Source organism: Cherax quadricarinatus, chromosome 79, assembly GCF_038502225.1.
Source record: "Cherax quadricarinatus isolate ZL_2023a chromosome 79, ASM3850222v1, whole genome shotgun sequence".
NCBI classification, from domain to species: Eukaryota; Metazoa; Arthropoda; class Malacostraca; order Decapoda; family Parastacidae; genus Cherax; species Cherax quadricarinatus.
Window position 1 is genome coordinate 6,048,721 of NC_091370.1, and position 20,255 is coordinate 6,068,975.

General features: G+C 41.7%; 1 protein-coding gene across 1 annotated transcript in view; it reads left to right on the top strand.

Moving 5' to 3' along the window:
• LOC128702613 (decapping and exoribonuclease protein) overlaps nucleotides 1–20,255 on the top strand; it is an 88,935-nt gene that overhangs the window by 36,271 nt on the left and 32,409 nt on the right. Inside the window, exons 5-6 of the mRNA XM_053796924.2 lie at nucleotides 2,308–2,403; nucleotides 7,745–7,863. Coding sequence (XP_053652899.1) covers nucleotides 2,308–2,403; nucleotides 7,745–7,863 — 215 coding nt within the window. The remainder of the gene's footprint in view (nucleotides 1–2,307; nucleotides 2,404–7,744; nucleotides 7,864–20,255) is intronic.

Consider the following 20,255-nt stretch of genomic DNA (forward strand, 5'->3'; position numbering starts at 1 on the left):
AAAGACCTCTTTAGCCTTATCTAAATACTGTTCACTTATATGTTTCACTGTAAACACCTGGTCCACACACCCCCTACCTTTCCTAAAGCCTCCTTGTTCATCTGCTATCCTATTCTCCGTCTTACTCTTAATTCTTTCAATAATAACTCTACCATACACTTTGCCAGGTATACTCAACAGACTTATCCCCCTATAATTTTTGCACTCTCTTTTATCCCCTTTGCCTTTATACAAAGGAACTATGCATGCTCTCTGCCAATCCCTAGGTACCTTACCCTCTTCCATACATTTATTAAATAATTGCACCAACCACTCCAAAACTATATCTCCACCTGCTTTTAACATTTCTATCTTTATCCCATCAATCCCGGCTGCCTTACCCCCTTTCATTTTACCTACTGCCTCACGAACTTCCCCCACACTCACAACTGGCTCTTCCTCACTCCTACAAGATGTTATTCCTCCTTGTCCTATACACGAAATCACAGCTTCCCTATCTTCATCAACATTTAACAATTCCTCAAAATATTCCCTTCATCTTCCCAATACCTCTAACTCTCCATTTAATAACTCTCCTCTCCTATTTTTAACTGACAAATCCATTTGTTCTCTAGGCTTTCTTAACTTGTTAATCTCACTCCAAAACTTTTTCTTATTTTCAACAAAATTTGTTGATAACATCTCACCCACTCTCTCATTTGCTCTCTTTTTACATTGCTTCACCACTCTCTTAACCTCTTTCTTTTTCTCCATATACTCTTCCCTCCTTGCATCACTTCTACTTTGTAAAAACTTCTCATATGCTAACTTTTTCTCCCTTACTACTCTCTTCACATCATCATTCCACCAATCGCTCCTCTTCCCTCCCACACCCACTTTCCTGTAACCACAAACTTCTGCTGAACACTCTAACACTACATTTTTAAAGCTACCCCATACCTCTTCGACCCCATTGCCTATGCTCTCATTAGCCCATCTATCCTCCAATAGCTGTTTATATCTTACCCTAACTGCCTCCTCTTTTAGTTTATAAACCTTCACCTCTCTCTTCCCTGATGCTTCTATTCTTCTATTCTATGATTATTTTATTATTATTATTATGATTTTATTATAATGCAAAGAATTCGTAGTTTGGAAGTTAGGAGGAGGTGCGGGATTACCAAAACTGTTGTCCAGAGGGCTGAGGAAGGGTTGTTGAGGTGGTTCGGACATGTAGAGAGAATGGAGCGAAACAGAGTGACTTCAAGAGTGTATCAGTCTGTAGTGGAAGGAAGGCGGGGTAGGGGTCGGCCTAGGAAAGGTTGGAGGGAGGGGTAAAGGAGGTTTTGTGTGCGAGGGGCTTGGACTTCCAGCAGGCATGCGTGAGCGTGTTTGATAGGAGTGAATGGAGACAAATGGTTTTTAATACTTGACGTGCTGTTGGAGTGTGAACAAAGTAACATTTATGAAGGGGTTCAGGGAAACCGGCAGGCCGGACTTGAGTCCTGGAGATGGGAAGTACAGTGCCTGCACTCTGAAGGACGGGTGTTAATGTTGCAGTTTAAAAACTGTAGTGTAAAGCACCCTTCTGGCAAGACAGTGAGGGAGTGAATGATGGTGAAAGTTTTTCTTTTTCGGGCCACCCTGCCTTGGTGGGAATCGGCCAGTGTGATAATAAAAAAAAAAAAAAGTTTCCTCTTGCTGGTAATTTAGTATTTGTAACACACTCAGTGTATGCAGTCAGCTCAGTTTGTCAAATGTAGTGAAGATTCTTATTATATGGAATTCAGCAGTGATGGTGTGATTGGTTCTAGGCAATGGGCTCGGAAACTGTCTAATGCATAAAGTGAGTACTGAAGCTGTAGGTGTTACACAGTGCTTGGAAAACTGTAGGCAAATATGTTTGAGTCAAGGAAAGATAAGAATTGTTTGGATTTTTAACCCAGAGGGTTAGCCATCCAGGATAACCTAAGTCAGTGTGCCATTGAGGATTGTCTGTCGTATTTCTATTGCGGTCCTTCAATTTTGTTCCCCAGGATGCCACCCACACCAGTTGACTAACATCCGGATACCCTCTTACTGCTAGGTGAACAGGGACGGCAGGTGTAAGGAAACATGACCAACATTTCCACCATGTTGGGGATTGAACCATGGACACTCAGTGTATGAGGCAAGTGCGTTGCCAACCAACCCACAGGACACCATTTTCATACATTAAGAGTCCTTTGCTAACATCAAGGCACCCTCCTTGAAGGTGTTAGTGTTTAAAAAATGCAGATTCTTAACATTGCAGTATCTTCATATTTTTTAATGATTTTTATTTTTCAGATTGGAAGCTGATTTTATTAGCATAAGGAATACCTTCTCTACCATTATGAGATCAACATACAACTTCAGAGAGGCTTGGATTATTGATGCCATAGAGTAAGTACTTCATGCAGGTGCAAAAGCATGTTAATATTGAAATGTTGGAATACAACGATAAGTACTTTATGCAGCTGCAACAGCATGTTGATATTGAAAAGTTGGAATATACTGAGACACTTTAATACTAGTAAGGTATTCTTGGGTGTGGGTCATGAAATAGTATTGTGATAAGTTGCCTCACTTTCACTTCAGTGATTGTTATGTTATATGTTTCTCAACATTAACAGTCAGCTCAGTTATATTTCTATATTTGTCTTCACTGGGAACAGCATACCCTGGATAATGGAAGTATTCCACTATAGGGTTAATATAGTATGGAAAATTGTATTACAATGTTTTGCTTGATTTACAAACTTTTTGAGTGAGTGTGTACTCACCTAATTGTGGTTGCAGGGGTCGAGGCATAGCTCCCAGCCCTGCCTCATCACTGATCGCTACTGGGTTCTCTCTCTCTCCCTTCTCCATGAGCTTTGTAATACCTCATCTTAAAACTATGTATGGTTGTTTGTGTCCCATCTCTGGAACATCCTGTCTCTTGTCCACCTTGTCAATTCCTTGCAGTATTTTGTATGTCATTACCATGTCTCTCCTAACCCTCTTGTTCTCCAGTGTCATCAGGCTGATTTCCCTGACATTACCCTTAGCTCTGGAACTAAGTCTTGTTGCAAACCTTTGCATTTTCTTTAATTTCTTCATGTGCTTGACCAGGTGTGGGTTCCAAACTCTTGCTGCATACTCCAGTATGGGCTTGATGTACACGGTGTACAGTTTTATGTGTGTGTGCGTACTCACCTATTTGTGGTCACAGAGGTCGAGTCATAGCTCCTGGCCCTGCCTCTTCACTGATTAATTCTAGGTCCTCTCTCCCTACTCCATGAGCTTTATCAAACCTCGTCTTAAAACTATGTATGGTTCCTGCCTCCACTACATCACTTGCCAGACTATTCCACCTCCTGACAACTCTGTGGCTAAAGAAATACTTCCTAACATCCCTTTGACACATCCGAGTCTTCGACTTCCAATTGTGACCCCTTGTTTCTGTGTCCCATCTCTGGAACATCCTGTCTGTTCACCTTGTCAATTCTTCGCAGTATTTTGTATGTTATCATGTATGTATGTGTTGTGTGCATGCATGCTTACGCGGTTGTTGTTACAGGGGTTGATTCATAGCTCCTGGCCATGTGTGTGTGTGTGTGTGTGTGTGTGTGTGTATGTACTTACTTAATTGTACTCATTGTGGTTAGAGGGGTCAAGTGTGTACTCACCTAATTGTACTTGCCTAATTGCGGTTGCAGGGGTTGAGACTCGGCTCTTGGCCCCGCCTCTTCATTGATCGCTACTTGGTCCTCTCTCTCTGCTCCCTGATCTTTGTCATACCTTGTCTTAAAGCTATGTATGGTTCCTGTCTCCACTACATCACTTGCTAGACTATTCCACTTCCTGAGAACTCTGTGACTGAAGAAATACTTTCTAACATTCCTGTGACTCCTCTGAGTCTTCAGCTTCCAATTGTGACCCCTTGTTTCTGTGTTCCCTCTCTGGAACATCCTGTCTCTGTCCACCTGTGTGTGTGTGTGTGTGTGTGTACTCACCTATTTGCACTTGCCTATTTGCGGTTGCAGGGGTCGAGTCATAGCTCCTGGCCCCGCCTCTTCACTGATTGCTACTAGGTCCTCTCTCTCCCTGCCCCATGAGCTTTATCATACCTTGCCTTAAAACTATGTATGGTTTCCTCCTCCACTACGTCACTTTCTAGGCTATTCCATGGCCTGACTACTCTATGACTGAAGAAATACTTCCTAACATCCCTTTGATTCATGTGAGTCTTCAACTTACAATTGTGACATCTTGTTTCTTTGTCCCATCTCTGGAACATCCCGTCTTTGTCCACCTTGTCTATTCCACGCAATATTTTATATGTCGTTATCATGTCTCCCCTGACCCTCCTGTCTTCCAGTGTTGTCAGGCCGATTTCCCTTGACCTTTCTTCGTAGGACAATCCCCTTAGCTCTGGAACTAGTCTTGTTGCAAGCCTTTGCACTTTCTCTAATTTCTAGACGTGCTTGACCAGGTGTGGATTCCAAACTGGTGCTGCATACTCAAGTATGGGCCTGACATAAATGGCATACAGAGTCTTGAACGATTCCTTACTGAGGTATCGGAACGCTATCCGTAGGTTTGCCAGACGCCCGTATGCTGCAGCAGTTATCTGATTGATGTGTGCCTCAGGAGATATGCTCGGTGTTATACTCGCCCCCAGATCTTTTTTCTTGACTGAAGTTTGCAGTCTCTGGCCATCTAGACTATATTGTGTCTGCGGTCTTCTTTGCCCTTCCCCAATCTTCATGACTTTGCATTTGGCAGGGTTAAACTCAAGGAGCCAGTTGCTGGACCAGGCTTGTAGCCTGTCCGGGTCTCTTTGTAGTCCTCGTCCGATTTGATTCTTCTCATTAACTTCACATCATCTGCAAACAAGGACACTTCTGAGTCTATCCCTTCCGTTATGTCATTCACATATACCAAAAACAGCACAGGTCCTAGGACTGACCCCTGTGGGACCTCGCTTGTCGCAGGCGCCCACTCTGACACCTCGTCACGTACCATGACTTGTTGTTGCCTCCCTTTCAGGTATTCTCTGATCCATTGCAGTGTTTTTCCTGTTATGTGTGCCTGATCCTCTATCTTTTGCAGTAGCCTCTTGTGAGGAACTATGTCGAAGGCCTTCTTGCAGTCCAAAAAAATGCAGTCGATCCACCCCTCTCTCTCTCTTGTCTTACTTCTGTCACCTTGTCATAAAACTCCAGTAGGTTTGTGACACAGGATTTTCCTTCCCTGAAACCGTGCTGGTTGTCAATTTTACGCTTGTTTCTTTCCAGGTGCTCCACCACTCTCCTCCTGATGATCTTCTCCATGACTTTGCATATTATACACGTTAGTGATACAGGTCTGTAGTTTAGTGCCTCATGTCTGTCTCCCTTTTTAAAAATTGGGACTACATTTGCCATCTTCCATACCTCAGGGAGTTGCCCAGTTTCAATTGATGTGTTGAAGATCTTTGTTAATGGCACACACAGTATCTCTGCTCCCTCTTTAAGGACCCACAGAGAGATGTTGTCTGGTCCCACTGCCTTTGAGGTGTCAAGTTCACATAGCAGCTTCTTCACCTCCTCCTTGGTTATGTGTACCTCATCCAGCACTTGTTGGTGTGCCCCCCTGTTCTGATTTCCTGGAGTCCTACTGGTTTCCACTGTAAATACTTCTTTAAATCTCGTGTTGAGCTCCTGACATACCTCTCGGTCGTTTCTTGTGAACTCCCCATCACCCTTCCTCAGTCTGATTACCTGGTCCTTGACTGTTGTTTTCCTCCTGATGTGGCTATACAACAGCTTCGGGTCAGACTTGACTTTCGATGCTATGTCATTTTCATATTGTCGCTGAGCCTCCCTTCTTATCTGTGCATATTCTTTTCTGGCTCTTCGGCTAATCTCTTTATTTTCCTGAGTTCTCTGTCTTCTGTACCTTTTCCATTCTCTAGTACACCTAGTTTTTGCCTCTCTACACCTTTGGGTGAACCAAGGACTTGCTCTTTTCTTCCCATTATTTCTGTTTCCCTTGGGAACAAACCTCTCCTCTGCCTCCTTGCATTTTGTGTATGTGTGTGTGTGTGTGTGTGTGTGTGTGTGTGTGTGTGGTGTGTGTGTGTGTGTGTGTGTGTGGTGTGTTGTGTGTGTGGTGTGTTGTGTGTGTGGTGTGTTGTGTGTGTGGTGTGTTGTGTGTGTGGTGTGTTGTGTGTGGTGTGTGTGTGTGCGCGTGTGTGCATGCGCGCGCGTGCATGCTCACCTAATTGTGGTTGCAGGGGTTGATTCATAGCCCCTGGCCCTGCCTTTTCACTGGTGTGTTTGTGTGTGCATGCACATGTACTCGCCTAGTTGTACTCACCTAGTTGTGGTTATAGGGGTCGAGTCATAGCTCCTGGCCCCGCCTCTTCACTGGTCGCTAGTGGGTCACTCTCCCTGCACCATGAGCTTTATCATACCTCTGCTTAAAGCTATGAATGGATCCTGCCTCCACTACATCGCTTCCCAAACTATTCCACTTCCTGACTACTCTGTGACTGAAAAAATACTTCATAACATCCCTGTGATTCATCTGTGTCTTCAACTTCCAACTGTGCCCCCTTGTTGCTGTGTCCCATCTTTGGAACATTCTGTCTCTGGCCACCTTGTCAATTCCTCTCAGTATTTTCTATGTTGTTATCATGTCCCCCATATTTCTCCTGTCCTCCAGTGTTGCCAAGTCGATTTCCCTTAACCTCTCCTCATAGGACAGACCCCTTAGCTCTGGGACTGGTCTTGTTGCAAACCTTTGCACTTTCTCTAGTTTCTTTACGTGCTTGGCTAGATGTGGGTTCCAAACTGGTGCTGCATACTCCAATATGGACCTAATGTACATGGTGTACAGGGTCCTGAATGATTCATTATTAAGTTGGCGAAATGCTGCTCTTAGGTTTGCTAGGCGCCCATATGCTGCAGCAGTTATTTGGTTGATGTGCACCACAGGAGATGTGCCTGGTGTTACACTCGCCCCAAGATCTTTATCCTTGAGTGAGGTTTGTAGTCTCTGGCCCCCTAGACTGTACTCCGTCTGTGGTCTTCTTTGCCCTTCCCCAATCTTCATGACTTTGCACTTGGTGGGGTTGAACTCCAGAAGTCAATTGCTGGATCAGGCCTGCAGCCTGTCCAGATCCCTTTGTAGTTCTGCCTGGTCCTTGTCTAGTTGAATTCTTCTCATCAACTTCACATCATCTGCAAACAGGGACACTTTGGAGTCTATTCCTTCCGTCATATCGTTCATAAATTCCAGAAACAGCACTGGTCCTAGGACTGACCCCTGTGGAACCCCATTCATCACAGGTGCCCACTTTGACACCTCGCCTTGTACCATGACTCGCTGCTGTCTTCCTGATAGGTATTCCCTGAGCCATTGCAGTGCCTTCCCTGTTATACCTGCCTGGTCCTCCAGCTTTTGCACTAATCTCCTGTGTGGAACTGTGTCAAACGCCTTCTTACAGTCCAGGAAAATGCAATCTACCCACCCCTCTCTCTCTTTTCTTACTGCTATTGCCCTGTCATAGAACTCCAGTAGGATTTTGACTCAGGACTTCCTGTCCCTGAAACCGTGTTGGTTGTTGTTGATAAGCTCATTTTTTCTAGGTGTTCCACCACTCTTCTGATAATCTTCTCAAATGTGGACATTTGTGTGTGCATATGCATTGTGTGTGTGTGTGCTTGTGTTTGTGTTTGCAATATCACCAATCTCAATTATTTTTATCTTGCAGATTTAATGGGTCAATATACATGGTTAGGCGGAAGGATGAGACATTTGATGTGCGTCCAGGCATCCCCTTGGAAAATTTTGAAGTTTGGGGACACAAGTTTGAGCAGTACATGACAGGAGGTGAGGTGATAAAAAGTAACACTATCACACACCATTTGCTGTGTATTTTTGAAATTTAGCAATTTAGTAAGGGTTATTTTGATTATTAAAATTTCTTGTTTTATAACTTTTAATAATAATTAAAATATTTTTATTTCATCATGATAGTGTTTGTACAGAGATGATAATATGTAAGTATGCATGCAGAAAACTCATTTCTTACTAATTATGCAGAGCATTTTGGGCAAACTTAAACCTAGCTTAAGACTAAAAGGGCAGTAACTTAATTGTTTGTTTAAATATATAGTCTAGTGCATTATTACCTTCTAACTCATAAATCATTGAGTACGGTGGTCCCCCTGTGTCTTCCAGGGATATGTTCCAAGACTACCGCAGATACCTGAAACCGTGGATAGTAGCCAATCCTATCAGTCACTTTTTGTTTACATACATATCTAATATAAAGTTTAATTGATAAATTAAATTGATAATTTGCACTTTTTCGCTGATGGGAAGCACTGCACGGCTTCTCTTAGTCTTTGAAGAACTTCCATCACCACTACTCTTGTGCTTTGGTGTCATTATTAAGCAAAATTAAGGGTTATTTTTGGGTCACAGTAAACCAGGGGTAACTGAAGCAGTGGAAACTGAATCTGTGGATACAGGGGTCCTGTTGTACTAAGTCATTATTACCTCCTAACTCATAAATCATTTGTACTTACTAATTTGTGGTTAAAAATTACGTAGAATTACCAAAGAACTAACAAAAAATTATTTGTGCACATAAATATAATGAGTGTGGGGGAAGTTCGTGAGGCAGTAGGTAAAATGAAAGGGGGTAAGGCAGCCGGGATTGATGGGATAAAGATAGAAATGTTAAAAGCAGGTGGGGATATAGTTTTGGAGTGGTTGGTGCAATTATTTAATAAATGTATGGAAGAGGGTAAGGTACCTAGGGATTGGCAGAGAGCATGCATAGTTCCTTTGTATAAAGGCAAAGGGGATAAAAGAGAGTGCAAAAATTATAGGGGGATAAGTCTGTTGAGTGTACCTGGTAAAGTGTATGGTAGAGTTATAATTGAAAGAATTAAGAGTAAGACGGAGAATAGGATAGCAGATGAACAAGGAGGCTTTAGGAAAGGTAGGGGGTGTGTGGACCAGGTGTTTACAGTGAAACATATAAGTGAACAGTATTTAGATAAGGCTAAAGAGGTCTTTGTGGCATTTATGGATTTGGAAAAGGCGTATGACAGGGTGGATAGGGGGGCAATGTGGCAGATGTTGCAAGTGTATGGTGTAGGAGGTAGGTTACTGAAAGCAGTGAAGAGTTTTTACGAGGATAGTGAGGCTCAAGTTAGAGTATGTAGGAAAGAGGGAAATTTTTTTCCAGTAAAAGTAGGCCTTAGACAAGGATGTGTGATGTCACCGTGGTTGTTTAATATATTTATAGATGGGGTTGTAAGAGAAGTAAATGCGAGGGTCTTGGCAAGAGGCGTGGAGTTAAAAGATAAAGAATCACACACAAAGTGGGAGTTGTCACAGCTGCTCTTTGCTGATGACACTGTGCTCTTGGGAGATTCTGAAGAGAAGTTGCAGAGATTGGTGGATGAATTTGGTAGGGTGTGCAAAAGAAGAAAATTAAAGGTGAATACAGGAAAGAGTAAGGTTATGAGGATAACAAAAAGATTAGGTGATGAAAGATTGAATATCAGATTGGAGGGAGAGAGTATGGAGGAGGTGAACGTATTCAGATATTTGGGAGTGGACGTGTCAGCGGATGGGTCTATGAAAGATGAGGTGAATCATAGAATTGATGAGGGAAAAAGAGTGAGTGGTGCACTTAGGAGTCTGTGGAGACAAAGAACTTTGTCCTTGGAGGCAAAGAGGGGAATGTATGAGAGTATAGTTTTACCAACGCTCTTATATGGGTGTGAAGCGTGGGTGATGAATGTTGCAGCGAGGAGAAGGCTGGAGGCAGTGGAGATGTCATGTCTGAGGGCAATGTGTGGTGTGAATATAATGCAGAGAATTCGTAGTTTGGAAGTTAGGAGGAGGTGCGGGATTACCAAAACTGTTGTCCAGAGGGCTGAGGAAGGGTTGTTGAGGTGGTTCGGACATGTAGAGAGAATGGAGCGAAACAGAATGACTTCAAGAGTGTATCAGTCTGTAGTGGAAGGAAGGCGGGGTAGGGGTCGGCCTAGGAAGGGTTGGAGGGAGGGGGTAAAGGAGGTTTTGTGTGCGAGGGGCTTGGACTTCCAGCAGGCATGCGTGAGCGTGTTTGATAGGAGTGAATGGAGACAAATGGTTTTTAATACTTGACGTGCTGTTGGAGTGTGAGCAAAGTAACATTTATGAAGGGATTCAGGGAAACCGGCAGGCCGGACTTGAGTCCTGGAGATGGGAAGTACAGTGCCTGCACTCTGAAGGAGGGGTGTTAATGTTGCAGTTTAAAAACTGTAGTGTAAAGCACCCTTCTGGCAAGACAGTGATGGAGTGAATGATGGTGAAAGTTTTTCTTTTTCGGGCCACCCTGCCTTGGTGGGAATCGGCCGGTGTGATAATAAAAAATAAAAAAAAAATAAATATAATGTATTACCTGGAGTTTACCTGGAGAGAGTTCCGGGGGTCAACGCCCCCGCGGCCCGGTCTGAGACCAGGCCTCCTGGTGGATCAGAGCCTGATCAACCAGGCTGTTGCTGCTGGCTGCACGCAAACCAACATACGAGCCACAGCCCGGCTGATCCGGAACTGACTTTAGGTGCTTGTCCAGTGCCAGCTTGAAGACTGCCAGGGGTCTGTTGGTAATCCCCCTTATGTGTGCTGGGAGGCAGTTGAACAGTCTCGGGCCCCTGACACTTATTGTATGGTCTCTTAACATGCTAGTGACACCCCTGCTTTTCATTGGGGGGATGGTGCATCGTCTGCCAAGTCTTTTGCTTTCGTAATGAGTGATTTTCGTGTGCAAGTTCGGTACTAGTCCCTCTAGGATTTTCCAGGTGTATATAATCATGTATCTCTCCCTCCTGCATTCCAGGGAATACAGGTTTAGGAACCTCAAGCGCTCCCAATAATTGAGGTGTTTTATCTCCGTTATGCGCGCCGTGAAAGTTCTTTGTACATTTTCTAGGTCGGCAATTTCACCTGCCTTGAAAGGTGCTGTTAGTGTGCAGCAATATTCCAGCCTAGATAGAACAAGTGACCTGAAGAGTGTCATCATGGGCTTGGCCTCCCTAGTTTTGAAGGTTCTCATTATCCATCCTGTCATTTTTCTAGCAGATGCGATTGATACAATGTTATGGTCCTTGAAGGTGAGATCCTCCGACATGATCACTCCCAGGTCTTTGACGTTGGTGTTGGTAAATGAGATACATGTTTAATGTCAAGAATTACGTGGATTATATTGAAAGTGGGATGTGATAAGTGGGTTATAATAAACGTTTATGCATCTGGAGGTATTGTCTTGACTGCATGCCTCTGTAAGGACAGTGATACTGTGAATGATGGTGAAAGTGTTTCTTTTTCGGGTCACCCTGCCTTGGTGGGAGATGGCCAGCATGTTAAAGAAAAAAAAATCTAGAAATGTGAAGAGAGAGAGAGAGTGAGAGTGAGAGTGAGTGAGTAAGAGTAGGGGAGTTAGTAGATGGGGAGATGGAGAGGATATTTTGAGGAACTTTTAAATGTCGATGAAGAAAGGGAGGCGGTAATTTCATGCACTGGCCAGGGAGGTATACCATCTTTTAGGAGTGAAGAAGAGCAGGATGTGAGTATGGGGGAGGTGCATGAGGCATTACATAGAATGAAAGGGGGTAATACAGCTGGAACTGATGGGATCATGACAGAAATGTTAAAAGCAGGGGGGGACAGTGTTGGAGTGGTTGGTAATTTTGTTTAATAAATGTATGAAAGAGGGGAAGGTACCTAGGGATTGGAGGAGAGCGTGTATAGTCCCTTTATATAAAAGGAAGGGGGACAAAAGAGATTGTAAAAATTATAGAGGAATAAGTAGGTTGGTAGACAGCAACCACCCAGGGAGGTACTACCGTCCTGCCAAGTGAGTGTAAAACGAAAGCCTGTAATTGTTTTACATGATGGTAGGATTGCTGGTGTCTTTTGTCTGTCTCATAAATATGCAAGATTACAGGTATGTCTTGCTACTTCTACTTACACTTAGGTCACACTACACATACATGTACACATTTATTTATACACACTCATCTGAGTTTTCTTTGATTTTATCTTAATAGTTCTAGGTCTTATTACTTTTCCTTTTATATCCATGGGGAAGTGGAATAAGACTCTTTCCTCTGTAAGCCATGCATGTTGTAAAAGTCGACTAAAATGCCGGGAACAATGGGCTAGTAACCCCTTTTCCTGTAAAGATTACTAAAAAGAATAAGAAGAAGAAAACTGTCAAAGTGGGAAGTCTGAATGTGCGTGGATGTTGTGTAAATGATAAGAAAGAGATGATTGTAGATGTTATGAATGAGAAGAAGCTGGATGTCCTGGCTTTAAGTGAAACAAAGCTTAAGGGGGTGGGAGAGTTTCAGTGGAGAGGAATAAATGGGATTAGGTCAGGGGTTTCAAATAGAGTTAGAGCTAAAGAAGGAGTAGCAATAATGTTGAAGGATAAGCTATGGCAGGAAAAGAGGGACTATAAATGTATTAATTCAAGGATTATTATTTTTTTATTATTATCACACTGGCCAATTCCCACCAAGGCAGGGTGGCCTGAAAAAGAAAAACTTTCACCATCATTCACTCCATCACTGTCTTGCCAGAAGGGTGCTTTACACTACAGTTTAAACTGCAACATTAACACCCCTCCTTCAGAGTGCAGGCACTGTACTTCCCATCTCCATGACTCAAGTCCGGCCTGCTGTTTCCCTGAACCCCTTCATAAATGTTACTTTGCTCACACTCCAACAGCACGTCAAGTATTAAAAACCATTTGTCTCCATTCACTCCTATCAAACACGCTCACGCATGCCTGCTGGAAGTCCAAGCCCCTCGCACACAAAACCTCCTTTACCCCCTCCCTCCAACCTTTCCTAGGCCGACCCCTACCCCGCCTTCCTTCCACTACAGACTGATACACTCTTGAAGTCACTCTGTTTCGCTCCATTCTCTCTACATGTCCGAACCACCTCAACAACCCTTCCTCAGCCCTCTGGACAACAGTTTTGGTGATCCCGTACCTCCTCCTAACTTCCAAACTACGAATTCTCTGCATTATATTCGCACCACACATTGCCCTCAGACATGACATCTCCACTGCCTCCAGCCTTCTCCTCACTGCAACATTCATCACCCATGCTTCACACCCATATAAGAGCGTTGGTAAAACTATACTCTCATACATTCCCCTCTTTGCCTCCAAGGACAAAGTTCTTTGTCTCCACAGACTCCTAAGTGCACCACTCACCCTTTTCCCCTCATCAATTCTATGATTCACCTCATCTTTCATAGACCCATCCACTGACACGTCCACTCCCAAATATCTGAATACATTCACCTCCTCCATACTCTCTCCCTCCAATCTGATATCCAATCTTTCATCACCTAATCTTTTTGTTATCCTCATAACCTTACTCTTTCCTGTATTCACTTTTAAATTTCTTCTTTTGCACACCCTACCAAATTCATCCACCAATCTCTGCAACTTCTCTTCAGAATCTCCCAAGAGCACGGTGTCATCAGCAAAGAGCAACTGTGACAACTCTCACTTTATGTGTGATTCTTTATCTTTTAACTCCATGCCTCTTGCCAAGACCCTCGCGTTTACTTCTCTTACAACCCCATCTATAAATATATTAAACAACCATGGTGACATCACACATCCTTGTCTAAGGCCTACTTTTACTGGGAAATAATTTCCCTCTTTCCTACATACTCTAACTTGAGCCTCACTATCCTTGTAAAAACTCTTCACTGCTTTCAGTAACCTACCTCCTACACCATACACCTGCAACATCTGCCACATTGCCTCCCTATCCACCCTGTCATACGCCTTTTCCAAATCCATAAATGCCACAAAGACCTCTTTAGCCTTATCTAAATACTGTTCACTTATATGTTTCACTGTAAACACCTAGTCCACACACCCCCCTACCTTTCCTAAAACCTCCTTGTTCATCTGCTATCCTATTCTCCGTCTTACTCTTAATTTTTTCAATAATAACTCTACCATACACTTTACCAGGTATACTCAACAGACTTATCACCCTATAATTTTTGCACTCTCTTTTGTCCCCTTTGCCTTTATACAAAGGAACTATGCATGCTCTCTGCCAATCCCTAGGTACCTTGCAATCTTCCATACATTTATTAAATAATTGCACCAACCACTCCAAAACTATATCCCCACCTGCTTTTAACATTTCTATCTTTATCCCATCAATCCCGGCTGCCTTACCCCCTTTCATTTTGCCTACTGCCTCACGAACTTCCCCCACACTCACAACTGGCTCTTCCTCACTCCTACAAGATGTTATTCCTCCTTGCCCTATACACGAAATCACAGCTTCCCTATCTTCATCAACATTTAAAGAAGGGATGTTATCAGGGCCTGTGCTCTTAGTTGGGTTTAACCTGCTTAGTTCTTTTTGAATAAAGTAATGAGATACACTTACTAGTTGACAACTGTTTGGGGTTACCCCTTTATTGGTATAGTATGTTTGAAACTTATGAGAGTCTGTGTTAAAGGTATTTGATGCAGCTGGTAGTTTACTTACTAGTGTTGATGCAACAGATGTGTAGTAGGAATTAAAGCAATTTGCCACCTTAGATGTTTCGTGGCATACCTCATTATCGATAGTGAGTACTATGTTAGACCTATCTACTGGCTTATGGCTATACCCCAACTGTTTTAGTTGTTGCCAGAGCTTTCTGGGGTTATGCTTATACTCTTCAATTTTTGAGCAGTAGTGCTTTGCCTTTGCTCCTTTTATAAGTCTCTGTACTCTGTTCCTCACCCTTTGGAATTCATTTAGTGCTGCAATATCCTGTCTGTTTGCTTTAAATCTTTTTAGCAGCTGGTCTCTGAATTTCATATTATCTAATATCTCAGTATTCATCCAGGGTTCAGTTCTTCGTTTAATCCTAACCTCTTTAACTGGTGCAATATTATCAAGGATGGTAGTGAACATTGTTTTGAATTTTTCCCAGGCATCGTTTACGTCCGTGCAAGTTGTTATCTCTGTCCAGTCACAATTGTGTAGCCTATTTACCAGTGTTTCTTTACCGTAGTTTCTAGTTGACCTCATTTTTATTGTCCTGTGTAGGCCTATCCTATCCCTAGTGATTTTCCTGTTGCAGTAAATGATGAAATGATCACTAAGACCTGTGGTATTGACGCCTGACTGACTAATGTTCTCAGAGCGGTTACAAAGTATGTGGTCAATCAGGGTGGCTGAGAAATGTGTGATCCGGGTTGGAGTATTAATTAGTTGAGTGTAACTATTTAATCCTAGAATTTGCTTATACCTTTTGCATAGCCCGTTATTTTGCTGCTGAAAACAGATATTGAAGTCGCCCAGTATTATTGTCTCGCAATTGTTTTCAACTCCGGACAAGACTCTGGAAAAGTCTTCTAAGAACTGGTCCTGGGTAGGAGGGCGGTAACTAGTTCCTACTAAGATGGGTTTGGTCTTAGGAAGCAGCACTTCAAACCATAGAATCTCCAGTTTATTGTTATTTAAATCAGGTCTTGGGTTGTAAGCTAAGTCATTTCTAATGTAGGCACATACTCCACCACCCTTTCTGTTCCTATCTAAGCGTTTTATATTGTAACCATCTATTTTGACCTCGTCGTCAGTCACCGTATCATCCAACCAAGATTCAGAGATGGTTATAACTGCCGCCCTAATTTTGTTAGCTAGAATCCTAATCTCTGCCAATTTAGGAAGAAGTGATCTTGCATTGACATGAATAAAGTGAAGGCCTGTTTTCATAAAACAATCATAATCATCAATATATGGCAATGGGTCATTTGTATTAAAATTAGGTAAATCAATGTCATCACTGCTAAAGGGTAACTGTGCCAAAGTGCATTTGTTACACACAAAATGAATTCTGGCACCATTGCTATAATTGTACATACATCCATCATGCACCCACCCCTTACACATTTTACATAAGGTGCCTTTTCTGTTTTTCATGCGTACTTTAGTACAGTGTATGCACCTGTTTGGTAGTGTTTGAGATAATAATGGCTGTATTGTCTCACATTGACCTATGTATGCATTACATATGGAGTTAAGGTTATTCCTAGCTACTAGACCGTCATTATCGCCGTCATTTATCTGTCTGTTTTGCCTTTGCACAATAGTTTGAGGTCCTGGATTAATTTGGATATCACCACTTAAGAGCGCTACAATAAGAGCTGTGTGCCACTGTTTCTGTTTGGGTATGCGGTGTTGCCATACCTTGCGGCGATAGTGATATTTACTTTTCTGGTAGGATGGCAACTGTTGGGCTTTTACTGTCCAGGGCACTGTTACTCCATTCACCTTTTCCAGCCCCCATGACTGATTTCTTTCTTCATGGAATTGAAGAAGAAATATAAATATAATTATGGCAGCCTGTGCCCCCCTAATGCCTGCCATTTTCACTCTTCGCTCTTTTACTCATATACAATAATATTTATTTCTCTTTTCCAGTCCCTAGTACACTTAGTATCTGGTTTAGCAATCACCACTGAATTACTAGTAAAATTTCCTCTTCAAAACCCTCTTCACTGCACACTTTTCCCTTAACTTCACAAAACCCTTACAGTTAACCCCTTATTACATACTCCCCTTCCCATCTCACTTCACAGTCTGGCTTCACCAATTAACTTCTAACTCCTTTCCATTCTGGTAGATCAGAAAGGTTTAACCCATGGTTTTATCCTTCCAAATCCCCCTCAATTCCATTTATCAGGGGTTGTGTCGTGTTGTTGTCTCCTGACCTGTTCTGCTGACTCAGCCATTTTTAAAACACTGAGGGGAGTAACGCCACCTACAACCTGACTTTCCTTGAGTTTATAGATATATTTGGCATTTTCTGCTATAATTCTCTCACTGTACACTGGTCAGCTGAATATAGGTCAGCTACTAAAACATAACCTTGACTGTTTAACTATTCACTTCTTTCTCACGACTGGCACTGAGGGATATCCGGTTACTAGCGGTGGCATGAATACAGTGTTGTGTAATTACGCTAATATTAGTAATAATATTAATAATAAAGGGGGCTCTGATGGCCTGGTGGCTAATGCTCTCACTTCACACAGTAAGGGCCTGGGTTCGATTCCCAGCCAGAGTAGAAACATTGGGTGTGTTTCTTTATACCTGTTGTCTATGTTCCCCATCAGTAAAATGGGTACCTGGGTGTTATTCGACTGGTGTGGATCGCATCCTGGGACACTGACCTAATTTGCCCAAAATGCTGAGCATAACAAGGGGCTTTCTTTATAGTAGTATGTCATTGATGTCAGCTATGGTCTGTATACCATGTACATGTACTTGTAGTAAATAAAATTATTATTATTATTATTATTATTATTATTATTATTATTATTATTATTATTATTATTATTATCTATCACATTTATTCTAGCTTGATATGAGAAACATGATAGATAATCTAGAAGCACAATAAAGACACTGAAATTAGTAATACAAGACATACTATGTGGAGAGGCTGAGGTGGTGTTTACATCAGGGCATATACACACTACCCAATTTTCTTTTTGGTTGGCTGTTATCACTAATCTTCTTAGGCTCCCATGGTGACTTATTTATACAAATGGTAAAAAAAAAAAAAATGCGAAGAAATGCAAAATAATTTACAGTGAAGTTCAGCGAAGTTTTGGACTGAGCAACAGCTGCGGGGAGACTGATGCACATGTTCTGGCAGGTCATGTTTGTTTTGTCGAGTCCCAAGCAAATGGTCGACCATTGAGTGGTTTTTTTTTCTGAATAAAGCATTCGAGTACCGAATTGTTCAAGCACAGTACTGTTCGAGTACCGAGGTTCCACTGTATATAGAGAGAGATATAAATAGAGATAGAGAGATAGATGGGTATATAGATAGATGGATGGATCTTGCATAGTTTGAAATATATTCTGGGAGTTTTAAACCAGGTGAAAGAATAATTGTTAGTAAATTTATTTAGGTATAGGTACACATAAATACAATTATTCTCCATTGGGAAGTGAAAAAGAATTCTTCCTCCATAAGCCATGCATGTCGTAAGAGGCGACTACAATGCCAGGAGCAAGGGGCTAGTAACCCCTTCTCCTGTATATATTACTAAATGTAAAAGGAAGCAGGGAGTGTCCATAAATGGGGTTAAATCCGAGTGGGGATCTGTAACAAGTGGCGTTCCACAGGGATCAGTCTTGGGCCCGTTGTTGTTTATAATATATATCAATGATCTTGATGAGGGAATTACTAGTGATATGAGCAAATTCGCCAATGACACAAAGATAGGTAGGATAATTGATTCAAACGTAGATGTTATGGAACTTCAGGAGGATTTAACCCTTTCAGGGTCCAAGGCCAAAATCTGAAGTCACGCACCAGTGTCCAAGAATTTTCCAAAAAAAAATTTGTTATTTTTTCTTATGAAATGGTAGAGAATCTTTTTGTGAAGGTAATAAAACAAAAAGTACGAAATTTGATGGAAAATTGACGAAATTATGCTCTCGCGAATTTTGATGTCTCAGCGATATTTACGAATCGGCGATTTTGCCGACTTTGACTTCCATTTTAGGCCAATTACATCATTCCAGTCGACCAAATTCTTAGCTATTTTACTAGTATTACTTCTATTCTATCGATTGAGCACAAGAAATCGCCAAGTCAACTGTTTCAACTACAAAATAAAGTGATCGGAAATTGGTAATTTGGCCAATTTAACACAAAGTTCAAAATATTCCAATTTCAAAATAGCATCCAGAATAAACAATGTAGGCATTCCTGGCACTAAACTAACATTTCCTCGGTTCATTAGTTACGTTTTGAGGCTTTACAAATAAATCCCATTTTTATTTTTTATTTACATAATGAATTTTTATTCACACCAAAAAATAGAAGATTTACTGTTATGCAATATTGTAATAATTGTATAAATATCATCACCACATTTGTGAATGTGTATTAGATCCACCAGCTGGCGTGTATTAGACGTGTGAGGTCGTTTGTTTACTCTTGAACATTGACAAAAATTTAACATTTCCGCTACTTTGAGCTCAGTTTCAAGCCATTTCCAGTGCTAAAACCAATCAAAATCATCTCTATTTCTGTAATATGTCTTCCATTCTATCAAATGAGACCAAGAAATTGCAAATACAACTATAAAAAACATACGAAAAAACACTGCAAAGTTGCTGTTTTAATCGAAAATCTTGGTTTCAGTTTTTTTTCTCTCATTATACACAGTGTGCTGCAGGATTTGTTTTATGTGGTGCACACATACCACATAGATGTATTCTCTCATATCTAGGCCCAAGTGTACCACTCACAGTTTATCAGAGTGAGCTGAGCTCATGACGTAGATCTACGGTTTGGACACTGAACGCAAAGCCGTAGATCTACGGGACGGACCCTGAAAGGGTTAAACAAACTCTATTCTTGGTTAGAAAAGTGGCAGATGCAGTTCAATGTAGATAAATGCAAGGTTCTGAAGCTTGGGAGTGCCCATAACCCTAGTACTTATAAGTTAAATGATGTAGAACTTATCCATACAGATTGCGAAAAGGACTTGGGGGTTATGTTGAGCAGCAACCTTAAACCAAGACAGCAATGCCTAAGCGTACGTAATAAGGCAAATAGATTACAGGGATTTATATCAAGAAGTGTAAGCAACAGAAGTCCAGAGGTCATACTGCAGCTTTATACATCATTAGTAAGGCCTCACCTAGATTATGCAGCTCAGTTCTGGTCTCCGTATTACAAAATGGACATAAATTCGTTAGAAAACATTCAGCGTAGGATGACTAAATTAATACATAGCATTAGAAATCTTCCTTATGAAGAAAGATTGAAGACTCTTAAGTTACATTCACTTGTTAGACGAAGAATGAGGGGAGACCTGATCGAAGTGTATAAGTGGAAGATAGGTATTAATAAAGGGGATATTAATAAGGTCTTGAGGATGTCTCTCCAAGAGAGAACCTGCAGTAATGGATTTAAATTAGATAAGTTTAGATTTAGAAAGGACATAGGAAAGTATTGGTTTGGAAATAGGGTAGTTGATGAGTGGAACAGTCTACCTAGTTGGGTTATTGAGGCTGGGACTTTGGGTAGTTTCAAATCTAGGTTGGATAAGTACATGAGTGGGAGGGGTTGGATTTGAGTGGGACTTTCACATCAGAGCTTATTTCTTGGGTGGCATTGAAAATTGGGTTGGGCAAATGTTTTGTTAGTGG